Raw genomic sequence first — 25,522 nt, forward strand, 5'->3', positions numbered from 1 at the left:
TTTTTAGGGAAGTGCGTACCTGGTCTTTGCTGTTATAGGGGCAGACTGGAAAAAGTGAGCTGTAAGATTCAGGAAGTGAAACACATATAGAGAAATCTATTTCAAATTTCAGTATTTTCAAGCCTATTGAATGACTATATTAAGGTTGACCAGCCTGAATATTTTCCAGTCCACTTTCATTCGTTGGGGTTGGTGCAGATCAGTGGGTTTTGAAAAAATTGCCCTTCTAGGGAAGGCAGCTACCAACAAGGGCATTTCAAGGTGTGATCCACTGAACTACTGACGGTTTGCAGCCTGGGAAATTTCACACTGCCCTGTTGCTTCTGCCAAGGATGAACTCTGCCCGCACAGGTGAGCTTCTCCCTCTAGCCCACGTGCTATTCTTCATTGCCCAAATCAAATCCTTGCTGGGCACAAGGAAATATCTGGTGCGTCTCCTCCTTCAAGTAGGAAGGAAAATGATGTCTCTGCTGGTTATCTGGTGAGAAAAATTATCCTAAGGCCTTTGCAGTTGGCAATAAAAGTTGCTGTCTGAACCGACCTGAAGATGCCTGTGAGCTGACAGGTATGCACCACTCCTGCCCACAGCTCGCTGCTCTGCTCTCCTGCATCACCTCTGCCACCTGCAGCCCAGGATGACCCACCACGATGCTGTCTTGTCACCCACAGGCCAGAAACAATAAGGGTTTGTTATGATTAAAACCCCCAAAGTTCTGCCTGCTCTCATCCCTCCCTGCGCATGTGACCAGGGAAATGCGGTGTGATGCCCAGGCTGAATGCCAGGGACTACGCACAAAACTCAGCACCTCACCACCCCTGGCCCTCATCCACTGACCTACTCCTGACACCCTAACCCAGCCAGGTGTCCTTTTCACTTTTACTACCCCCATACATTTCTTTACCCCCAGGTCCAGCCCTGCAGTCCCCAGACGTGTGCGTGTATCACTCTCTGTGATACCTGATCACTGTGTAACCACCGTGCTCTTACAGCTGATTTTTTTCTCCTTCAATCTAAAGTGGGAGAAAGATGGGCAGGTGTCAAATTCTCTACGTCTCCCCCCATATGAACATGGATGGGAGCAAAGTCCTTGCTTAGTGCCTGCTTTGGAAGCAGATTCCCATGAAAAGCAAGGAGCCAACAGCTCTGTCACTGTGGAGGTAGGCCCCAGGGTCTGACCTCCAGCAGAGAAATAGTGGAGAGGCAGGAAAAAGGAGGGTGACAGGACAACTTAAGCTCTGCCCCTGCATGCAGCATTGTGCCACCTGCCAGGACCCTGGGGGCACCAAAAAAGCCTTGGCCCAGGTGCTGTATTGAAAGTCAAGCCTGAGCTTCTTCCCTTGCGTGGGATGTAGTGCAAGAGTGCCTATCCCTAGTGCTGCCTTCTGGCTGGACCTGGTGCCTGTGCTGTAGGCAGCTGGTCCCTAGTCCTGCCTCTGCTGCTGCTGCTCCTGGATGCACCTAGGGCCGGACTGCTTTGCTGTGCCTGGGAGTGTGGATGGACCCGGTCACCAGCACCCGGCCCTGCCTGCTGTGCTCACGCTGCACCTTGCCGGTGGGTGCCCTGCTGTGCTGGGGTCACCCGCAGCTCCTGGCTTGTCCCCCTGCATGGGGCAGCCCTCTGCTCCCTGACATTAGCAATTGCAGGTGTGGCTGTGCCCTGGCTGCTTCTCCTGCCTCCTTTCTCTTTGCTAAGCTGGGCTGATGGCAGGTCACAGGGGTCAGTGCTGCAAGGACGCCCCCCAGAAGAGTCCGCTGCTGGCTTTGGGTAAGCTGGCAGATGGCTGGCAGAACTTGCTTGTGCTCCTTCAAGTTTCCTGGTACCTTTTTCAAACTAGAGCTTGAAAAAAGCATTCTGTGGCCTTGTTGCCCCCTTTGAGCGACTGCAGCACCCCTGCACTGCCTTGCTTGCCCTGTCCCAGCCCCTGCCCCCCCAGCCCTGCTTGAGGCAGGGCACAACTTGGGCTTTTGTGGCCAAGGGCCTGCCTGGAGGAGCTGCCCTCGCTGGGACAGCCTTCAGCCCAGGAGCTGAGAGTGGGTTCGTGGCAGTAACATTCTGAAATGCTTTATTAGCATCAGGGGATCAGGCGGGGAATGGGGAAACCCCCCAGGCTCCAGGAGAGAGGGTGGGTTTGGGAGACCTGCTGCTTCTCACTACCAGTGTTTACCATCAGAGGGCAAGCTCAGCCCAGGCGAAGATGCTCCATGTGCGGTTACTGCAGCCTGCTGCTTCCCAGAGCCAGCTCTGCCAGGGCTGCTGCTGCCAGGTAATGACAAAGGAAAGGGAGGCCATTTACCGTTCCTCTCTCGGGGGACAGACCCAGCTTCCCATCTCTGCCTGCTGCCAGGAAGGGCTCTGCTCTCCAGTTCCCCTGAGAGAAAATCTTGCTTTGCAGGAACAACCCTGACCGCAGTGAGTGGCCAGGATGATGCTGTGAGCTCCAAGTCAGATCAGTTTAATGCAGAAGAGATTCCCAGAAAGCAGCAGGTTTGTGCTTTGGCATCCCAAATACAATACAACCTTCTTTACCCTCTCCTCCTGCAGCAGAAATTGTATTTATGGCTGAGAATAGACTTTGAGCAGCAAGTGGAGAAGTTGTGCTGGCTGGCACTTGCTTTCTATCCAACATCTTGCTGCTCTCCAGAGCCACCAGTGAGCGTGGCTGCACGGCCCCAGCAAAACTAGTGGCATTAAGGTAACCTCTATGGGAGTGGTGCCCCTCAAGTGCTTCAGATGCATCATAGAAGAGCAAAGAAAATTGCTTTACACTGCTGCAGCTCTGACCTCTCCCAGGAGCCCCATGTGCTGGCATGTGGTCTCCGCTGCCAGCCCAAGACCCTCCATGCTTCCCAGGGCATTTGGTGAGGATTTACATCTTGCCAGCTCCCCCCTTTGCCTCTTCCAATGAATCTCAGTTTTAATCCACACCCCCCTCGTTGCCCAGAGTCGTCCTTTAAAAAGCCTGACGCTGGAGAGCTTTTCAGAGGGGAATAATGAACCAGACGCTTTCCCCGGTGTCTCTCTTTGTTTTTACAGCCATGGGTCTCCCCTGAGGACAGAGAGCCCTTTGTACTATATGGGGTCCCCTTACAAAAGGGGGCTTGTGAACAGAGCATCCTCCCATTGGGTACCACACCAAATTGTGGGGTGTTTTTTTCTCCACCTGCCCTCCTAGGCAAAGCCAGTGTAAAAACCCTTTCTGCATGCAAGGGACTGAGCCAATAGCTTTAACCTTGGAGATGCATGATGCATGCATGTAGCATCGCCTGGTGCCATCGTGCTGCCCGCCCTCTGCCTAGCTGAAGGGTGAACAAGGGGTTAACCTGGTTGTCATCTTCTCCCCTGCCCAGTTGATATTGGAGTCAAGCCACATTTCATTCTCTAGATGGCTGATAATTGAATAAACTCTGCATCTCGAGTGAATTTAAAACCAAGACAGGAGCTCTCCCCACCAGAAGTCGATACGTTTTTGCTAGCAGGGATTTTTGTCTGGAGTTAATGCTGCAGCTGCCTCCTCCAGGGGACGAGGGCATGCTTGCAAGCTGTCGATTTTGCCTTATACTGGGCTTTAAATTTAGGTCTCTGTGCATAAGGGAGATCCCTATTTCTATTCCCTGCTAAGGGTGAAATCTAGGGCTACAGCCTCCAATGGCCTTAAAACTGTTCAGCCTTAAATAACTTGCTGATGGTTTGGTCTTGCCCAGGTAATACAGGGAAAGGAAGGCAGAGGGCTGCCCGCATCGCTCAGGTGCCCGACTCTGCTTAGATCCCAGTGCAGATAGAGGAAAGCAATGTGATGCAGCTAATTAACATAATGCTAATTAAATATTGGGTACTCCTCATGTACCCTTTGCAATAAATCACTCTTAGTTTCAGGTGGCGAATTCTCTCACTGTCACTTAATATATGGATGCACCACGGACCTAAAGAAATCCGTCTCCTGCAAAGTTGAAACGGGTGATTTACTGAGCTGTTTAAAACATATTTGCCTTGGTCCTTCTTTGTATTCACTCTTCACAGATATTCAAACAAATGCCTTTGAGTCTGGGAACCAGCAGCTTTTTGGCACGTGTTCATTTTGCAAACAGGGGCATTCACACCAGAAACGCAGTTCTAGGATTTCAGAGCCACGTGGTGGGCAGACAGAGATGTGCCATGCAATCTGTGCCCCATCAGAAATACCTGGCGCAGCTCGTGTTTCAAACTTCACTGAGCAAAATAATTGCACGGAGCTGTTTACTGTCAGTCTGCTGGCTGCATGTTATTAATAGGAGAGATGGAGTGAATAATTAGGATTAATGACTAAATTAGAGAAAGTTGTCATCTATTCATGAAGAGTTTGCAGAGAGAGGCACTGTTCAACAATTAAACTGGTAGGGAAAAATGATTCATTCCTCTTTGCAAACATGCTTTACGTTATGCCAATACATAAACACCCACACCTGGCCCAATGTTGAGACTCCAGCTTCCCCCAGCCCCATTTTGGTGCTCAAGCTGGTGTGATGTGATTGCCAGAGGTGCTGGGGATCCCCTGCTCTGCTGAGCTTCCCTACCAGGCTTTGGATCTGGCCATCTGTAGGAAGGCAGGGGCATCTATTTTAAAGTCTGAATTGTGGTCTGAGGATCATAGAATGGTTCGGGTTGGAAGGGACCTTCGAGATCCCCTAGTTCCAACCCCTCTGCTGTGGGCAGGGACACCTTCCACTAGACCAGGTTGCTCCAAGCCCCATCCAGCCTGGCCATGAACCGCTCCAGGGATGGGGCATCCACAGCTGCTCTGGGAAACCACTTCCACTGTCTCACCATCTTCCTTGTATCTACCACAGATCTACCCTCTTTTAGTTTAAAGCTGTTACCCCTTGTCCTGTCACTACAGGCCCTGGTTAAAAAAATATAAATCCATCTCCATTTTTCCTATAAGTCCCTCCTAGCTATTGAAAAGCCCCAACAAGATGTCCCCAGAGTCTCTTCTTTCCCAGGCTGAACAACCTCAACTCTGTCAGCCTTTCTTCAGAGGAGAGGTGTTCCAGCTCTTGGGTAGTTTTGGTGACTCTCTAAACAGGTCCATGTCTGTCTTGTACTGGGGACCCCAGAGCTGAACATATTACTCCAGGTGAGGTCTCACGAGAGCAGAATAGAGGGGGAGCACGCCCTCCCCGGGCCTGCTGGCCACGCTGCTGGTGGTGCACCCAAGGCACGGTTGGCTTGCTGGGTTGTGCTGGCTCATGTCCAGTTGTCACCCACCAGCGTCCCCGGGTCCTTCTCTGCAGGGCTGCTCTCAACCAGTTCATCCAGATTTGGGCTTCTGTTTTGGATGCTGACAATCAGTTTGTGGAGTTAGAAGAAACTTAATGTTTTCTGCTGCCCCAAATACTGCAAACTCATGGTGTGACTATGGTAAAACTAGCCAGAATGGGAACACCAGGAGGCTGGGGCTGTTGCACCAAGAGTGGAAAAAACTGAGAAGACGGCACAGGAACAGGCTCCAAAGACACCCAAAACTGTTAGAAAAGGAATAAACTGTCTCTTGAGGAAAAGGCAAGGAGTGATTGGGTTAAAAACTCCAGCTAAGGAGTTAGGAAGAACGGAGGAAAGAGCTTTCTGCCAGGAAAAATCAGTGAAGCACTGGGAGATGTTGTGGGGAGTCCCCGTGGCTGACAGGAGGATCCAGCCTTGCTGCTGAAGCACCTATAGAGAAATGCCAGCTGAGGTTTGCCCCATGACCTGGGATGGCCCACCAGTTCCTCCCCCACTTCTGGCTGAAGGTGCTTTGTCCTTTCTCACGTAGCAACTGTGGAGGATAACACGTGGAACTAGACGTGGATGTTCAGACAGTGGGGGAGGCTTGCAAAGGCCCAAGTAGGCGCCAAGGGGTAGGACTCACTTTAGCTAGCTTCAGCCATCCAAAAGCTGTTGCCCAAGATCCCTCAGTTACCAAAGGACTGAACAAGCAACTGTCTGAGAGTGATTCATCCCTTCTGCTCCTCAAATATCTGGGATACATCAACCTCTGGACCGAACTCTTGCTCGTCCCACCAGAGAGGGAGCCTGGGTGATTTGCTTGCTTTAGACAACCAAGCCAACCAACCAGCCTCACAGGTACCTGAGGTGAGGTGAAGTGAATTCAACCTGAGCATTACAAGGATTTTCCATGGAACTGCCCAAGCGAGGCCAGGTACCCAGGGGTCTGCTCAACCTGTACAAACCCTCCTTAGACTGCACCAGGAGTTATAGATTGACCAATGTCAATATACCAGCCCTCATGCACACTTACCTCTCCTCAATCACCCTCTGCCCGCAAACCCTTTTTTTTTTTTTGAGTCTGGTTCTCACCAAGGCTGGGGAACTGCTGAAAAAGGTCATCCCACAAAAGTTCACTTCATATGTTTAAATCCGTTTGTTTCCAGGCAGGAACTGTACTCGGGGTGCTCACTATCCCAAGAACTGTTGAGCCAACTAATTTTCTGGTGGGAAAGCCTGCCAGCGTGTTGAAGGCTGAGGGAATTCTGTGGAACACGTTCAGAAAGCAAATGATTGATTCATCATCGTCGGTGGTGGAGAACTGATTCCAGGAATTATGCATGTGCCAAGCTGAAGCTTGTTGAAGCCAGGGAAAAGGGATCCTTGAATTCGGGTCATCAGTCAGCACAGGGAAACACATGGAGGTCCTGGTACAGGAAAGCTTAACTTCCAGCGTGTGCTCAAGCCTAACTAACCTCCGTTAACGTCAACGGAGATAATATTAAACATGAGGTCAAGATTTTGGATAAGAATGGTTTATGGCCTGGAGGCTTACGTGGAGAAGAAGGTCAGGCCAATGAGCTGGGGTGTTTGATACTGAGGAATCTAATCAAGGAGCTCCTGCGTAAGCTGCCGCATGAATCAGGGAATAATTCGGGATAACAGACACATCTGAGTAATTCATGACCTACTGGCAGACGATTCACACAGACAGGCAACATTCATCACTGACGTTATTTCTTGCAGAGGTCTTCTTGGGAGGCTTATGGGTCTGTGGGTGGCTCCATCTTGGTGGAGTTCATCAAGGGAGAAGCTGGGAGCAGCTGGGACCACAGGGACACCCTGGCATGCGTTGCTGTATGGGGGCAGAGCTGGTCCTTCACCCACCAGCAGCCCAAGAGCCATTGTGCAATAGGTGCTTTGGGCAAAGAGGGACCCTCAGGTTTTTCAAGCTATCCTTGAGAAGAAGGGGATCAAGGTGAGGTGTGGGGGACATTACTGTAGACCCTGTATCCTGTCCCTGCTCCACCACACACCTCCTGTGTAATCATGTTTAGACCTGCTTTATAACCTACTTTCCCACCTGGAACATCAGTGCAAGTCTCTGCTTTCAGCTCCCAACATTGTCTGGGAGATCCATCAACCTGCTGTTCACCAGGAGTCATCATGAAACAGTCAGCACCATAAATATGGAGGGAGCCTAGCCTGGAGCTCTAAAACTTGAAGTCAAAGCATAAGACTGAAAATCTGGAGAAAACCAAGCTTCATTATCGCTGTTCATCACAAAACTAGTTTTCCAATAGCTAAATACCCACTCCCCACCCTCCCACCCCCCGCAGTGACATGCTGCCATGGGATAAAATACCCACCTTACCTCTCCAGCCCGGACACACACCGATGCTATGGCACTTCAGCTGTATCTACAGTTCGGGTTGTGGTTTGCCATGCTGTATCTGAGATACCGCATCAAACAGGGAAAGGTTTGAGCCTGACACCATCAAATTCCTGTTTGACAGTGAAATGGCAGTGCTTTTCGGGAGCTTCCTTTGGGTGCACCATACCTCTGCCCATCTTCATGGACCAGGTGACTCCAGGCAGTGCCAGGTACCCCAGAAACAGGAGATCCCTCTGCCCCTTGGGAGACATGGTCCAGCTGTTCCACCCAGCTTGAAGACACAAAGGGGAGAAGGAGGCACCAAGCTGTTGGCAGATGAGGTAGGAAGAAAGTATCATGGGGCTGACATGGCTGGGTTGCACCTGGAACACCACCAGGGAGGCAAGGGACAAGGAGAGCTTCCTGAGACCCCAACAGGAGACCTGCACTGACTCCAAATGCACAGGGAAATCTGCTCCAAAACAGTCATCTGTGCGACTGGTGATTTGCCAGAAAGTCTTAAAAAAAGTAAAATAATTCCAAGCACAGCTGGAGACAGAATCAACAGGGACAAAGAGTATCTTCACTGCGTTTGTATGGTCAGCATCAGGCCTGGAGATGCTAGAATAAGGAAGAAAAAGAAAGTAATCGCTTTTATTGCCCTGGAAAGCACAGGAAAGGGAGGCAGCAAGTCAGGTCCCTGCTCAAGTTTGGTCAGGGTGTCACTGGGCTCTTGCAGAAGATATGAAAGGACTTGCAGCCATCCTGCTCACCCTCTCCTTCTGCGGGATGTACCAGCACAGCCCCCATGCCACCATGCTGGCACCCACCAGGCACCCAGCCACCTCCCTGCAATGGGATGGAGCATCTTGCCTTTCCCCAAAGGGCTCCCTCCTGGCCTTGGAGATGGGGAGTAGCTCGGGGCAGTACAGATCTCCTCATCCTCACCTCAGGACGTGAACATGGACCCGATTTTTGTGCATGTCTCCCAATTTTTGTGCATCGTTTGTACCATTGTTGGTGCTTTGGACCCTCCTGCATGGGAACTGTGCTCTTTCCCTGCTAGCTGGCATCTGCCTGCATGCCCCAGCGTGGCAGATAGCCATCGAGCGGTTTCCACTTAGCTTTAAGAGTGCCTATAAAAAGAGCTTGACAAGATCAAATGCTAATAGAGAGGTTTTCTGAAGGTTGAAACTGATCTGCTCGAGGGCATTTGTGACGGGGAGATGCCAGAAGAAACCAAATAACCAGTGCATTGTGGAGTAAATCATTTGATCTTAAATATTCTCCAGGAAGGGATCCTATGAGGGGGGAAAAAACCCTGCTAAGTGCTTGGAAAGCTGTTGCTCTTCTAAATCTCCCCTTTGCTGCAACATGTGTAGAGCATTGCCATCCAAAGCTATGGATGACAAGCGGGTCTCTGTGGGGGACTTACTTCCCCAAATCTGTCTGAACCATGTAAAACTTCAGCACCCACATCATCCTGCCCCCGTGACACCCATGGATGGTGTGGAAAGCCCCCTCCTGCTGCTTGTATACTTTGGTGCCCCCCCCCCCCCGCCCCTTTTTATATCTGAAGGGGCAGCAAACAGTCCCCTGGCCCCCCGATGGCTGGAGAAGTTTTGGTCGCATCCTTGAGTACTAGCCCTCCTCACAGTGGGCAGGAAGGTCCTACCAGCAGAGCTACAGCCCCCTGCCACCCAGCAGCAGCACAAAGCAGTGCCCATCTCTTACATGGGCTGGCTGGGTGTCAGTGTTGGCTGCTGGGGGTTAGCTCAGTGCAATTCAACCTGAACCATGGTGTCTGGGAAGAGGTTCACAGGTTGGTCCTTGATTTCTCTGAAACGGGGATAAGGATGTCAGTATTGCTCCTCCAGGACAGGGATCAAGAGTTGTAGCAACAGCAGGGCAAGCTGGAAACACCAAAATGGCTCATTCGAGCCCTGCCAGCATCTGTGTCCTCCCCCTGGGTGAGGATGAGTGTCTACACGAACAGCACCCATATAACTGGAGCCATCGGGTTTTACCTCTCATGAGCATCTAGGTGCAACTCTCCCAATTTCCAGTCCACACTGGTGGACAAAGGCTCCATCTCCACTGATTTTTTTCACAGGGTAGATGCTGAGCCAAAAATGGCCTCAGTCCTGCTAGCATCATACCACGGCTGAGCCAGGCCGTCTGTTTCTGAGCAAGTATATTGGTGGGAGCACAGGACCACACAGCCGTAGTTACACAGCCCTTGGACCAGAGATGGCTCCCAACCAGCCGTGTCTGAGCACAAGCATGGGTCTGGCCCCAGAAAAGCCAGGAAGATGGGTCTTTAGGAAGAGCTGGTTCAGATCATCCAGCAAAGCATCACCAGGCAGCTTGGGGACCAAGGAATCCCCAGCTGTCCTGCGTGTGGTCCCCATCCTTGCACTCCCACTCCTTCTCCCCCCGTTTCGTCTCTGCCGTTCTCTCTCCACTTAATGCATCCAGCACATAAAAGTGAGGTTTCCGAAAAGATCTCTGAACCCAAAGAGACAGCGGGGAGATGGAGAGAGAGAGGGAAAGAGAAAGAGGTTTTTTTAATATTGAATTAAGGCTGTCTCCAGTATTATTGGATTCCCATAAGAAGGCAGCCAGTTAGCCCACTGCTTTAGTGTCCTATGAATATTTCATTGCTTGACTTAAGCTCAGTGAAAATAGTTTCACTACACAAAAGCACCTCTTTGGCTTGTGGACTTCTCTCCAAGCATGTGGTGACTGTCCGCTTGCTCACACTGGCTATGAAGTCACCCTGGCTTGCAGACAGCCATCCGACACTACAGCAAACTGAATTTGTCCAACCCAGGTGATTTTTTAGGCATGATCTGCCCAGGAATTTCAAGAAGATAACTGGTCATGGCTCAAAATGTGTTGGTGGCTTGCTGGGTCGGACTGCATGAGTGCTGCGGTGGTGCTGGCAGCAGTGATGCTCAGTGCCCGTGCTTCCATCCACCAAGGCAACAGTGGAGAAAGTACATGGTCAGGGAGGTCATCTCACCTCACTTTGACCTACCAACTTGGCTGCAGAACCGGGGATAGAAACCCTGCATCTTAGTACCCAGCTATGGGCACTGGTCTTGAGGATCTGGGTCTGCTTTGTTCCCCAAAGTTTAGACTCTTACCTGGAGTTTCTCTGGATAATCCAAACCATGAATTGCTGGAAATCTTTCAAAACCAGGCTCTTGCACAAAAAGTTGGTGACTCCTGCTTTCAGACAGGTTGTAAACCCCACTCACCAAGGCTACGGGGAATCCTGATGCAAGAGCATTGCTTGCCCCCTCTGCATAGATGAAAATGGTCTCAAATACCATGAAAATAGCTGCATTTTCCTTTCCAGGACTGCATTTTTTGGAAGTGCCAGTGCCCTACTCCTACCAGCCCTTGCTTTTTCTCCACAAACCAGGCAGGAGCTTCTTCTAAGGTTACCCAACTGTCAAAGGTCCCACTCAGAGACAGTAGCAGCAAGAACCTTTTTCTTGTTTATTAGATGAGCTCAGAGGTCTCCTAACCACAGCACTTAATGCCTCTCCTTGCTCTGCCAGTTGCCATCACATGGATCTGGAGTGATTTTAGACCGGAGGGGGCTGGCTAATTCCATTCCTTTCTTCTTTTTTTGTCCTTTTTTTTCCCGCAGTCTGAAAATCCTCTTCAAAGGCAGAGAGGACAAATTAATGAGAATTAATTATTTTATTGTAGGCAGGGTAGGTAACACTGCTTCTACTGAGGTTACTCAATACTTCCCATTATAAGGCTGTGTTTCCCATTGCTTAGAACAATGTCAAAACATGGACATGTAGGCAGAAATTGTCTCCCAGGGATTTGCCTTGGCTTGAACTTCTCCAGAAAACTTCAGCCAAACTGGGTCAGCTTTTTCCAAGAGGCAAGGCAGGGGAAGGCCATTTGATTTGCCTGTGGCCAAACACCCTTCCCAAACCTCCTCTGGAAAGCTGTCACACCCCATGCTTCATGTGGGGAAGGGAAATCTGGAACCTCTCGATGGACCCCCACTCTCAAAAAATACCTTTTTCAGCTGCAAAACCCCTCCCGTTTTCCCCAGAGGGGCACAATGCCCTTTGCAGCTTATTTAAGCTTGTACATTTGTTTTTCTTAGCTAAAGTTTCAGCAGCTGTCCCTCAACCTGCTGACCGAGAGGTGCAGGCGAGCACTGTGGTGGTACACACGGCAGGCAGCTCCAGCGCCATCCTCCCTGAGCCATGGCTCCTGGAGGGGGGAGACCTGCATGTCTCCTGCACGACTGAACCTCTGCACTGTCCTGTCCATGGCCAAGGGGTTGAACTGTCCCTGTAGAGCCTAGGATAGGGACAGACAGCAGGAAAGGGAGCAGAGATCCCGTTTCTCCTTGCTGGGCACTCGTCTGCTGCAGACAAGGGGCTTGCAGGCACCTTCAGACTGTCACAACCACTTGTCCCTGATGAAAGATGAGAAAAGAGGTGGCAACACACTTCCTGAGCAAGTTTCTTATGGTCATAGATCATAGAATCATAGAATGGTTTGGGTTGGAAGGGACCTTCAAGATCCCCTAGTTCCACCCCCTGCCCTGGGCAGGGACACCTCCCACCAGACCAGGTTGCTCCAAGCCCCGTCCAGCCTGGCCTTGAGCACTTCCAGGGATGGGGCATCCACATGACACTTCATTTTCTCCTTTTCTACAAGGTGGGGAACCTCTCTCCCTGAAGTTACAGGAGGGTTGCAGCCCACTATTGCCTGTGACACCCTGTGAGGTCTGACTGCAGAAGGTGCTGCCCCTCTGCAGAGTCCCAGGTAGGGAGAGCCAGAGACTGTGGGCGCAGCTGTTGCTGTTGCACACTCATGAAGCACAGGAGCAGCACGGTCTTTTCCTCACGGATGAGAAGACGCTGCTCCAGGACCGCACCACCTGTCCCCTTTTGCAATGTAATCAGGAGAAACAAGAAGTTCTCTGGGTTAAATGGGCTCCTTGCCTGCTGATGGCGTGGGGTCGGCACGCGGCACGGTGGCAGATCGGTCCCAATTACAACGGCAGACCCCTCCCGTGCCTGCCTTGGGTCTGCCCGTCCTAGGCTTTAATTTTCTAGGAGGGTGATGGCGGGCGGCTCCGGTTGACGTCAATGCAATTGTGTTAGCGCTGCTGAAAACCAGGCCTGCGTCGTCTGCCCCAGCAGAGCCCGCTTGGAGCGCAGCGGCTCGCCGAGTGGTTTGGCATACATTAGGTTGGGTAAGATGGATTGCTCGGCTCCTAACTAGGACAGATAGATAAGCATAATGGATGGATGGTCAAAGAGCAACCGTGCTTTAGGCAGATGAATAAATCACTTTGATTGGTCATAGATAAACAGGAGATGCCAGCGGGACTCGGCTTTCAAAGCGGGGTGCATCCAATTTGAGCCCTACGATTGTGTTTAAGGATCTAAAAGCCATTTGAAATGGACTTTGTTAATTGAGGAAACCCCATTCACAGCACTCCTGTGACAGAGCCAGGGTCGCTCAGCACTTGGGGCTTGGCTGAGAGCCCCAGTCCCTCCGGTCCCCTGGGAGGGAACCTCCATTCTGAGATGCTACTCCCCCATGCTGCCTTTTCTGCAGAAGAAGAGGTGCTCAGGAAAGGGAGAGGGGCTGCTGAGGGAGGCTGGCTGCAAGACCTGCCTTCTTGCTGCCTACCTGTTGGCAACCACCACAGACCACGAGTTATCCTGGGTTGCATCCTGGGAGCAGGAAGGTTCTTCAAAAGGCTTTGCAGTACATGCAGTACCCTTAATTTTAAAGGAAATTTCAGCTCTGGCATCTCCAGCATCTGGGGATGGGGCGATGAGGTGATACAGAGTTAGTATGAAGGACACATCTCCAGCAGCTGGAGATGGGGCACTGGGGTGATACAGGGCCACCATCAAGGAGGTGTCTCTAGCCTGGCCTCCTCATGCTGCAGAGGACTGCATTTACTCACGGAAGCCTGTGTGCTCACTGGGATGGCACCCAGCAGGCTCTCAGCCTGTGACATGGGGACATCTTTCCCACCTGAAGCAGTGGACAGTGTGTGCCTGGTTTCAGTAGTTTGGGCACAGGAGTTGTGGCTGTTCCCATGAGTGTCTGATCCCATCAGGATCCACACTAAGGGCATGTAGAAATGCCACAGCAGCTGCAGATCAGACAGAACAACACCTCCAGCCTGTGCAGGGATGGGGCAATCTCTCAGTGCCCATCCAGGGCAAGGGGCAGCCCACAACTTGCTTTAACAGGAACACTCAGTGTGTTGTCACTGCAAGGGCTGTGCCCACCCAAAGCAGCTGGTCGGGATGTCCCTGCAGATGTGCTCTCATGCTCCGCACTGGGCTGGTGCAAGTTCTTGGTGCCCATGAGCATCCCATACATCCATGGCCTCCCTGCATATGCCCAGGTGAGTATGGCTTCATCAGAAACTCCCTCTGAACCTCCATCCCCAAATAACCGCACTGGTGGGTCTGGTTAACAGTGCTGGGCTGCTGTGGCTGCTCCCCCATGCCAAACCACAAGAACCAGCAATTAGGCTCTATCTCAATTAGACTTTGCTCACACCACCAGCTGCCAGCTTGTCCTCAGGAGCCCAGCTCCAGAGATGCTTCCTGCCTTCCTCTGAGGGCTGAAGCAAACCCTGAGAGACTCCAGGAGCCAACCAGCAGTGTCTATCTCTTGATCCATCACTCCCACCAGCTCTTTAATTTCCCCCAGCAACGGAGCAAGCCAGGATGATGCCTCGGCCATCCCCTCCAGAGCAGCTGGGGTCCTGGATGCAATTCTGCTCCCTTACCAAAAGCTGATCCAACCCCTTCCCACCAGCTGGCCCCTTCCTTCTCTGTCTGCTCGTTGCTCTAATAAGCCTCTGATCAATCTCAGAAAGAACCAGCAATGCAAGAATGGCAGATGGGGAACAGAGCATGAATATTAATTAGCAACGAATTCCAAACAGAGGACTTTAATTACATTAAGAGCACAGGCTTGGAGGCAGTGACTTACTTCCTGCTGTAAATCTGTTGACAGGTCATTTGCCACAGTGGTGTCAGTGCTCCTTAATGAATGAATACATACATCTCAGGTGCTGGTATATGGGAGGAAACAAGGTCTTACTTCCAAAATGCGAAAGCAAGCCGTTGCACCAGCGAGAGGGCTTCACTCTCGGGGAGGATTCAGGGAAGTAATGATTCGCATGATTACCTGGTAATAATGCACTCATTCTGGGAGCCAGGAGCTCTGCTCGTGGGGCTGGAAACCTCCCATGCGTGAGCCAGACCTGCCGCTTTGTTATATGTGGTGTGGTCACTGGGGGGAGACCAAGAACCGCAGCGACACCGCTGGGGATGGGGTGGGTACTGGTGGGGTCCCCACCGCGCTGGCACGCTTGGGTGAGTGCAGTGTGCCTGGACCACTGCCCACCTCGGACATGGGCACCCCAAGGATGTCCCTTGCTGCGGCATTTCACCAGCTCGCACGGGGCTGACGTGGCTTCGTTGGGGTGGGGACACGTCTCAGCCCCTTTGGCAGCCTGGCAGGAGAAATCAGTGCTGCAAGGGCAAAGGGTTAGCCAAAAGGTCCACCTAGCCAGGACTTTGTCTCAGCCCGTGGGCAGCAGCAGGTGGAAAAGCACATTTTCCCCCAGCACGGTTTAACCACTTTCCCCAGGAGGAAGGCAGCTGACGCAGGTGACCTTCTCTACCAGCAAAAGGGTCTCTTTGTTTTAATCCCTCAAACTGGCACGGGATGGCGATGCTGCCAAATGGCCCCTTACAGGGACAACTCTATCTATACTAAGGGATTTTGCTGGATGTATTTGCCCTGAGGTTTTCCGCACTGCTAACCAGCTTGAACTAAGAGGGTCACATGAGTGTCAGCATGCTGATATCCCAGCAAGACGAAGCTTTAGCTTTATCCTCCTTCATCCTAGCTGCCTTTAGTCTGTGGAGCAGCACATTCCTCTGCAGTCCCCTGCAGTGAGGCTGGAGAGCTGTGCTCTGGCTAGGGGTAGCACCCATCCACGGACCCCTCTGGTGAGTCTGCTGGGCAATGGGTGATGCTCAAGGGATTGCTACATCCTTGGAGCTCCTCCAGCTTGGCCCAGTAGCCCCATATCTATGGTGGTGAGCAGTGTGGGGCATGGTGCGTTTCCAGACTCTTCAGGGCCTGGGTGAAGGCAAGGAGGGAAAGAACCACTCTGGGCAATGCGGGTGGAGTGGCAGCATTGGGTGCGGTGGCGTGGGCTGGAGTAAGGAGATAATGTGGGTGTCTCTGCTGGGTGGGCACACTGAGCTGCAAGGGACTCTAGAGCAGCAGATTCAGGAGCTGGAGGCTTGCACGGGAAGGGCATGCCAACAAACACTTTCTCATCTCCATGCTTAACTGGAACGACCTTGCCTAGTGGGTCTGTACCCATCCAAAGTGATCTCGCTGATTTTTCTGGCTCACCTTGGACCGGGACTCCCACTCTTCTCCCATGTTTCTTGCCAGCACAGTGAGGCTGGCAGAAGTTGGACGTGCTGCTGGCCAGCTCTGACAGCAGCACCGGAGTGAGCTCAGAGGTGGCTCCAAGTAACCCTCAGCACACCAGGGATCACTCATGCATCTACAGCTCCAAAAGAAGCCACAGAAATGGTTGAGGGGAAAACCTGACACAGGAATGAAGCTTAGAAGAGCTAATTAGGTCTGGCTGAGCTGAGGGAAAGTCTACAAAAGCAGGCTACAAAACCACAATGGGGTTAGCACCCAGGAAGGGACTGATTTGGAAGGGGTGGTCCTTGCTAGCAAGGACCAAGGCTTTCACGTCCATGCCTTGCCCTCCTCTGCTCAACAGCTGTGGTGAGCATGAGCACTCTGGATTGAGATGGTCTTGAGGTGGCACCAAAGTGGGGATCAGGTGGGAAATGCCACAGTCATTTTAGGAGCAAAGGTGCCAGCCATCCTCAGAAGATGTCTCTGTGCTTTGAGGTGGGCCAGAGAGGTGGGCCATGACCACAGCACCATTACTAAACAGACACTGAAAGCTAAAAGCTCAGGAGCATGAAGCCAGAGATTCAAGGGCTTATGTGAGCTTCAGCTAACTGGCATAGAAAGTGCAATGTGACAGAATACGTTCCAGTGCTCCAGCAAATGGAGATACCCACTCTGGTTGCAAAGGCTGGAGGAACCAAATGCTTTTGGTGCCTCCAGCTCACACTACTTGTATAGACTCACAGGTACCAGGATGCCACTGGCACGAGTCTTTGTACACCCAGGGTGCACACCCAGGGCTGCCATCACCTCTAACAACGTGGTTACAGAGTCACATGGGCAATGTCCAGCAAGCAAACTAGGAAGCCACTGGGAACTTGCTGAATAACAGGTGGTCCCAGAGTCCAACTTTTGGTCTCCTTCCTGGTCCGGTGAAAACCAGAAGGTGTGTTTTGCCCAGCCTGGGATAATCACTTTTTCCTCTTGCTTGGGAAGAGCATGCATTTCTGTTTGCTCATCCTTTCTTCCACCTTTTCACCAGGGCTCCAATCTGCCCCGAGGTGGGACACAAATGAACCGAGTGATGCATGTCCATGGCACAGATGTGACCTGAAGGCTACAAGCTGCCTCAGCAGCTGGCACGTGGGTTCCCACCTGCCCGCTCCCCTGCCTGCAGCTCTCCTGGCAAGTCTATTTTTGTCTCTTCTAAAAGTGAGTGGGGAGGGCAGAGGTGCTTCCTTGTTGTGATGAACTTGTCCAAACCTCAAACGCTTAAAACCCTGCTAGCCAGCTTTTAAGAGCCGAGTCTGACTCTTTCATGCTCCTTTTCATTGCTTGCTGCCAAATTATGAAGCAGGTTCTCCCTGCTGGCCCGGGAGCAGGACAGAAGATGTTACAATGACAGTGTATTTTGGGCCAGCAGTCAGGAGGCACCTCTAACCCACACTGCTGACCAGTGCCAAAAATCCTGCTTTAGCTGGAGGACAGAGGCAGCAAAGCTAACAAATACAGACCCTTTGCCTCCACCCCAGCCAACATGCTCATTTGCTCCTGCTCCATTTCTTCCTGCAGCAGCTGTTCCCTGGCTCAGCTCAGATGGAGAGATGTTGGAGCTGGATTTTGAGGAGCTGCTGAGCTTTGCATCTGCAAAGCCGCCGTGCCGGGGTGGCACAAGCCCTTTCCCCCTCCCCTTGTCCTTCAGATACCTGTGTGCCAAATTGAATGTTCGCTCTGTGTCTTATTGACTGGCTTTAGCAAATGGCTCTCCTGCTTGGGTGACACACGGAAAGCGTATATAAATGCAAGAGGCAGAGCGAAGGCTATCTGGAGATGGTGAGGCGTGTTTGTACAAGTAATTGCTCTGATACTCCTGTAAGGAAAGTCGTGCTTAGCTAGGGAAGAGATGCTATCGTATGAGGGGCACATTCAAGGGGGACTAACAAGCAGATGTTGGCGTGGGCACGGGGGCAGTGAAAACACAGCAAGGTCATGTAATTATGCCCCCTGGATTTACTACTGGAGCTGCCATGAGCATGGTGCTCTCCTGGAACTCCTGCCAGCATACCTTGGCTCTGCTGGGGTGGAATTTTGGAAGCCTGAGTTTGTCCCTGCGGTGTTTGTACCAATGTGCTCCTCCCGTGGGTGCCTGCGGAGCTCACCTCCTCCTCTAGGATCCTGCCTCTGCTGCTGGCACAAGAGCCATGCAGCATCGTGCCTCTCCCATCTCTTCTCTTTGGCAGATGCTTCCCACCCAGCTGGGATACGGAGATGCACTTGTACCATCCTGACTTAATGGGGCTGAAACTCCCCGATGACAGCGGCAGAATGGAAGTGAGAGGCTCATTTCCTTTCTTCCCCTGCTTTTTCATGTATGCTTTTCCTCCATGGCTGCTGGAAGAGCTACATTACATAAAGGCAGATAAGTCCCTGCCTTTTGCCTTTTGTGAACGACTGGAATAATTTTCAATATCTGAGACACCCCATCTGGCAAAGGTCATGCTCTGTTCTCTAGATGGTCTTAATTTAGCACCTGCAAGTTCTTGGTGAAGTGCAAAACTCCAGGGTGTGGGAAGACCCCTGGAGGCTATTGTGTAGGGAATGTCTTCCCTATGTGGAGATGTGAGCATGCTGCTGATCATTGTCCTCACCTCCCAACTGGAAGTAAATGGTTTTTACTGGAGGCTTGCAAGAGCCCTTCAGGGCACAGCTCTGCTGCAGCTCAGGGCTCCAGTGTTGACATCCAAAGCTGCTCTGAAATAGCTGCACCTGATGGTAATACACCAAACCAGCTTCAAAGTGCCTTAGCTGATGTGCCGACGAGTGCCTGGCTAGTTGGCTTCCTCCACGGGCTCCCACCTGTTGCCAGGGGGTTGGTTGCCACCCACTGTCTGCAGGCTGCGTGGTTCAGAGCAGAGGCAAGGAGGCAGATGTGAGGTGTGAGGATGATGGAGCAGACATATCCTTGGCTGGATGTTCTTTGCTGTTATTTAAAGTTCATTCCTTGGCTCCATTGCCAAAGAAGTTGAGGTTGTGTACATCGCTCATTGAATTCTTGAGGTGGGTATAGCTGAATTCGGCAGAGGGGCTTGGAGAAACCGTTGTCACCATACTCATGGGGCTGAACAGCACAGGGAAACCCTGCTAGATGTCATGGGGTGGTGGGAGTCCAGCCTTCCTATCAGACCTTGGAGAATCCAGGCAAAAGAGCCTGTGGGAGGCCTTCCCAGTTGTCTCCTGTCCCTTAGAGGTTGTGCCCAATGGCAAGGCTCAGGCACACAAGACATGGGACTCCAGAGGTTTTGCTGCTGGATTTTCGTTGTGTGACTGTAGGCTCTTGTTGGCGCTGGCATCAGCAGCGGCTACACACCAGGGCTTATCTCCAGACCTACCAGAAGCAGGAAACTCTGCAAGTTCCCAAGCAAACCTCTGGTGCGGGAGGCCAGCATCTCTGACCTCTGGGGGTCCTGCACGTTTGAACAGGCTTCTAATCTGCTTGGGAAAAGAAGGCAAACTCGGAAGGGAGAGGAGGGAGGGCTAGGGCTGTGCCCTGAGCGGGGTCAGCTGTTGCTCATGGCTTTGATTGCTGAGGCTTGCTGTTGCAGACTTGCAGGATTTGGCTGCCTGGCCATGAACAAAAAAGCTGGGTTCTCCCAGAGCCTTTATTTCCATGTTGAGATTGCCAGTGGTTTCTCCAGGAGGAGTGGAGCGAGAGGAAGGCTTTTGTTGATGGCTTTTGACAGGCGTGGGGAAAAGTACAGCTCAGCCTCAGCTCCATCTAAAATGCTGCTCTTCACTTTCCCCCAGCACGGGCTGAGCCTGCACTGAGAACCCCGCTCTTATGGTGGGTTCACCCCACCATAACCCCAGCTCAGCATCACACTTTGATGGGGCTCCCCGCTTCCCCCTGCCTCCTTCCAGAGGCTCCTGGCTGGGGCCTTGACGTGGGACCCCTGCTCCTGCCCAGCACCAGCAGCCTGCCTGCTTCAGTCCGCACCCCAAAAAACCCGACTGCAGAAACCTGCAGCCTAGAGGGTCCACAGAGCAGGGGTGTGCCAGGAAGGACAATGCATGGGGAAGCGACGAGGAATATCCAGCCAAAACTATGTTCTACCACCACTTTCTCCTCCTCCTTCCTCTCATCCAGCATCCTTTCTCTTACTCCTGAGAATCAGCAGATTTGAACTGCAGCTGGACCCTGCCTGGGATGAGCATCTCCATCCAGGTGCTGCATGCAGGGATCCCTGGAAGATGCAGGGCCATTGCATTGCTTAGCCAAGGCAGCCTGGCTTGGAGCTGAGACCTCTAACAGATGCCCTCCCTGCTTCACCGAGAGACAGAAAACATGCCGAGAGTACATTGCCACCCTTCTGCCATCTTCGAGTCCCTTGACTTATCCCCGGGGCCAGTCTTCACTTTACATGCAGCAAAATCTTCACATTGGTCAAGCTAATTGCTCCTTTTTTTTTTTTTTATGGAAAAAAACAAATGGCAGGGATTTGCTCTGTAGCCTGTAGCGGTGCTGGGATGGGAACAGCATCCTGGCATCTCTGCTCCCCAAATGCTGACCCAGCTGGGTCAGGTGCACCCACAGTCCTGCCCTCCCCATCCTCCCCAGCCTCTGCCGGGCCCCACCTTGGCAGCAGCTGCAGGGAGAACCTGCCTGTGTGGGGATGGAGAGCGGCGCAATGATTCATGCACTCGGCTGCCTGCTCCGCTGGTTCCTTCAATCCCGCCAGGCTGGGGCTCAGGCAGGCAGGGCAGGGGGAGCCGGGAAGCCTTCCTCTGCTCTCGCTCATCTCCTCCCCAAAAAGCGAGTTCCTTGGTGGGCTTTCACTCCTCCTTTGCAGCTCCTGTGGCGTACCAGCCCAACAGACAGCGGAGCTATTTGTGGGTGTCATTTTGTCAAGTGAGTGGCTTAGCCCAGGCCAGAGCCTATATATAGAGGCCTCGCTTGGGTACATTTTTGGAGGGTTTTATGGCTCCAGTGCTGGATTCAACCCAGCCAGGCTGTCCCTGAGAAGGCAGTGCTGCTGAACCTCTGGGATGGCAGCACATGCTGCTGAAGGTCTCGTGGACTTGCTTCTTCGGAGTACCCAGCCTGATGACTGAGTAGGGCAGGGTGCTGTGTGGCAAGATGATTAATAACCGCTTAATAAGGTCACCACCATTCAAAATAAGCTGTCCCGTGGGATCCGCTCTTATCAGGCCCTGGTAGACAGGGCTATCAGGAGCTCAGTTCATTCCTGAATGAATACGCACTATAAGCAACACTTGCTGGCGTTGGCCCCAGGACAACACTCTTGCTGGGCCACCCCACCAGTGCCAAGCCCCGAGCTGGGTTATCTTCACATCATCACCGCTGGCGGGTGGGCACTGGTGTGTTCGGTGCAGGCAGGAGAGCCGCAGACCTCACCACCTCCCTGGGAGCGATGGGTGTTCTTGTTGTGCTTGGATGTAGTTCACGCCCAAAAGGTCCTTGAGAGCCGCTCAAGCTCCTTTGCATGAGCCAACCCCACTCCACCTGGCCTGGTTCGCCCTCTGCGTGTCCTCCCTTCCTCTCCACACTCCTCCAGCCCAGCCTCACCATGCCCTTACCTCTCCTTACCTACCTTCCTCCTTCCTGGGGGGCTGGCAAAGCACTGTGCTCACCCCTCCTAACCCTCAAGTTTTTCCAGCACCTTTTTTTTCTATCTCCCCTCACTGAAGCACCAACTCCCCCCCAGCTTCCTCCCATCACCCTCCCACCTTGAGAAGACAAAAAATCCCAACCCCATGCAGCCAGCTCTTGCTGTTTGCTCTTAAATCCCTTCCCTCCTGCCTCGCTGGTTTGAAAGCCTGTACCCTGGAAGGGGCCTCCCAGCTTTCGCTGGCAACCCTGCTTCAGACTGACCGCCACAGATAGTGTTTGGGAGAGAAAAAAAAAAAAAGAAAAAAAAAAGAAAAAAAAAGTCTTCTTGCCGAATCTCCGTGCTGAAGTTTTCCTACTCTCCCACACTGTGTGCTGGTGCGATGGCACCTCCGGAACCAAGAGGAAACTTTAGGGGGCTTGTTTTCTCACCCATATGCTCCGGGTAGCTCTCCCCGGCAATGCCAGTGCTGTACTGTCTGACTGGGTGGTGGGTGAGATGCATCTCCCACTGCTGCCTGCTCCCTTGATGCATCAATACGGGTTTTTTCGGCTTTTGGATGTGGCTCTTTCCCTCTCACCCAGATAAGGGACCTCCAGCCCACCTTTCTGCACGTGTCAAACAGATGGGACCATTGTTTGGGGAAGGAAAAAAAACGAGAGAGAGAAAAAGCAGCAAAATCTCTGACTTCAGGAGGACTCTGGGTCTCTCTGCACACACTGACCCAAGACCATCTCTTCCCTCACCAGGGGAGGGCTGACGGGGGGGGTCCCCTTCTTTCACCTTCCTTTCCTCCCCCCTAGCTGGTGGAGATGGAGGATGGAGCCAAGGTGGGCAGGCAGATATCACACCCCGAGCTACAACAGGAGAAAACACGGGCACGTTTCAACTTAGAAAGAAAAAAACCCAACAAAACCACAATTATAAGGGAAAAAAAAAAAAAAAGAAAATAAAAAGAAGGAAAAGAAACCAAGTGCTGGACTGCCAAGTGGAGGAATGAGAGAGGTAGCGAGTGTGTCTGTGGGGAAGGCTACTGGGCCAAGCCAGGAGCAGCCCAGGTTGCCACCGCTGATAACGGCAAGGACAGGGCAGGTGCTGCCCCAAAACCGCCGGGGCGGGGAGGGGATGGGACCCAGCGCCCGTTTGGTCCCTCCACATCCCCTCCCCGCCAGCATCCTGAGCAGCGCCCGGGAGGGCGGAGGGAAAGGGAGGGCGATGCTCCGCACAGGGGTTTATTAGATTGGACATAATCATCTTTAAATAAGGCAGCCCCCCCCTCCACACCCCTCCTTAGGGGGGGGTGGGGGGGTGGGGGGGAGCAGAGCGCCTCGGGGCTTTCTAGATAAGGGCGTCTAACGCATCCCCCGCTCCCGCAGGCAGAGCCGGGCAGCGCAGGGAGCCGCGCAGGGGCTGCCGTGCCCCGGGAACCCCGGCTGCAGGCAGAAGGGGGGTCCCCGGCGCGGTGCTCTCGCCCTCCTTCTCCTCCTCCTCCTCTTCCTCCTCCTCCTCCTCCTCCCGCAGGAGCAGAGGGGAGGAGAGCGGTGCCGGGGAAAAGTTGGGGGCAGCGGCTGCGGCGGGGGCCGGGGGAGGATGCCCCGGCGCTGCCGCCCGCCGCCCCCCTGAGCGCCCCCCTCCCCCGGGGCCGACCCCCCCCCCCCCCAACACACTTCGTCCCCAAGGAGGATGCTGCGCGGCGGGGCGCCCCTGGCTGCGCTGCTGCTGGCGCTGCTCAGCCTGCCCCGCGGGGACCCCCGGCCCCCCGAGCCTCCGCCGGTCTCCGGGTGCGGGATGGAGGCACGGGGCCGCCGGGCCGCCCCTCCGCATCACCCCTACGGGCTGTACCCGCAGCGTCCCGGCGCGCACGGGGCGCTCGGCGCTGCCGCCCCGCCGAGCTCCGAGCGGCCGCGGAGCCGGAGACCTCGGGGCGCCGGGGGAGGCGGCGAGGAGCCGGGGGGAGAGGCGGACGGCCAGGGCCGGAGGGAGAGGCTGCGGGGCCGGGGGCCGCAGGTGCCGAGCCCCCCCCGGCAGCGGCCGCTGCCCGCCCTGTACTTCTCGGGCGGCCGGGAGCAGCTGGCGGCGCGGCCGGAGGCGCTGCCCGACATCCCGCGGGAGGAGTTCACCCTGGAGGTGTGGGTGAAGGCGGAGGGCGGACAGAGCAACCCGGCCATCATCGCAGGTAAACCCCGCCGGCGGGCGGGCGGGAGGGATGGGGACCCGACCCCAATCCCAAAACCTCCCCCCCCGGGGCGGAGGAGGCGTGGGGGGGGGCTCACCTGCCTTCTCCGCTGTGGCAGGTGACACCCCGCGCCCCCCACCCGCGTCCGCAGCACCCCAGGCGTGAAATGGTCCTCCTTCCCTTGAGACCAAACCCTAAGACATCCCCTCCCCTCGCTTTCCCCCCCGCCCCGTCCTTCCAGCCCGCCCCCCCCGGCTCCTGTCTGGTTTCTCCCTCTCCTCCCGCCGGGAGCTGGAAGGTCCCTTGGAGGGACGCGCTTCGCCCGACAACCCCCTCCCCCGTCCCTCCCCCTCGCCCCGACCCCGGGGCCGCGGGCAGGCCGGGGCTCGCCGGGGCTCCCCGCCGGGCTCAGCGGCCGCGGCTGCCCGGGCTCCCCGCCCGCCTGGCCGGGCTCCCGGCGGGTCCCCGGGGCGGGCGGCCGCACGGTGGCAGCCGCGCCGCACGCACGGCCCCGGCCCCGCACCCGGGCCGTGGCCCCCGGGGCTCTTCGGGGCGGCTGCGGGGTCCCGGGGCTCTGCGGGGCGGCTACGGCCCCCGGGGCTCTTCGGGGCGGCTGCGGGGTCCCGGGGCTCAGCGGGGCGGCTGCGGACCCCCGGGGCTCAGCGGGGCGGCTGCTGGCCCCCGGGGCTCTGCGGGGGGGCTGCCGGCCCCCGGGGCTCTGCGGGGGGGCTGCGGGGTCCCGGGGCTCTTCGGGGCGGCTGCGGGGTCCTGGGGCTCAGCGGGGCGGCTGCGGGGCAGGGGTGGCCCTAGGTGCCTCGTTCCCGGGAATCACCCCATCACTCTGCTAAGGCAGGCAGGTGATGGGCAAGACTGATAAGGGGCGGTTAGGGGAGCCGGGGCTGTTCAGCCTGGAGAAAAGGGGGCTCAGGGGGTGCCTTATCGCTCCCTACAGCTGCCTGAAAGGAGAAAGGTTGGGATCGGTCTCTTCTCCCAAGTAACAAGCAATAGGACACGAGGCAACAGCTTCAAGCTGTGCCAGGGGAGGCTTAGATTGGGTATTGGGTAAAACATCTTCACTGAAAGGGTTGTCAGGCACTGGACCAGGCTGCCCAGGGACATGGTTGAGCCACCATCCCTGGAGGTGTTTAACAGATGTTCAGATGTGGCACTTAGGGACACGGGTTAGTGGTGGGCTTGGCAGTGGTGGGTTAATGGTTGGGATCAGTCTTAAAGGTCTTTTCCGATCTAAACGATTCAATGATTCTGTGATGGAGAGCCTGAGGAGATGGAGAGGACTGGCACACAGGCACAGAGTGGGGCAGATGTCACCTCCTGCAGTGGTGCTTCATGCAGCTGCACCAGGATGGGTGTTTGTGGCAGGGCACGAGCACAGCAGGACAGCACAGTGATGCCGGGCAGGGCTGGGAATGCGTGGCAGTGCCAAGATGTACAGCTCTCATGGGATGTCTGGGGTCCCCACAGCGGGGGCTGTGTTTCTGTGCTGCCCCAGCCAAGCTGACTGGTTGGGGAAACCCTCTCTCTATCCCAACTCTCCCTCTGCCTGCGAGCGCTCCTCTGAACCTCCCCCTGCTTTGGTCACCGCCTGGCCCATTTCCTTATTTTCCCT

General features: G+C 54.3%; 1 protein-coding gene across 1 annotated transcript in view; it reads left to right on the forward strand.

Moving 5' to 3' along the window:
- The first annotated feature begins 23,402 nt into the window (after nucleotides 1-23,402).
- Nucleotides 23,403-25,522, forward strand: part of PAPPA2 (pappalysin 2) — a 96,325-nt gene continuing 94,205 nt past the window's right edge. Inside the window, exon 1 of the mRNA XM_055815858.1 lies at nucleotides 23,403-23,895. Within this exon, the coding sequence (XP_055671833.1) occupies nucleotides 23,403-23,895 (493 nt within the window). The remainder of the gene's footprint in view (nucleotides 23,896-25,522) is intronic.

The sequence above is a fragment of the Falco peregrinus genome, chromosome 10 (genome assembly GCF_023634155.1).
Source record: "Falco peregrinus isolate bFalPer1 chromosome 10, bFalPer1.pri, whole genome shotgun sequence".
NCBI classification, from domain to species: Eukaryota; Metazoa; Chordata; class Aves; order Falconiformes; family Falconidae; genus Falco; species Falco peregrinus.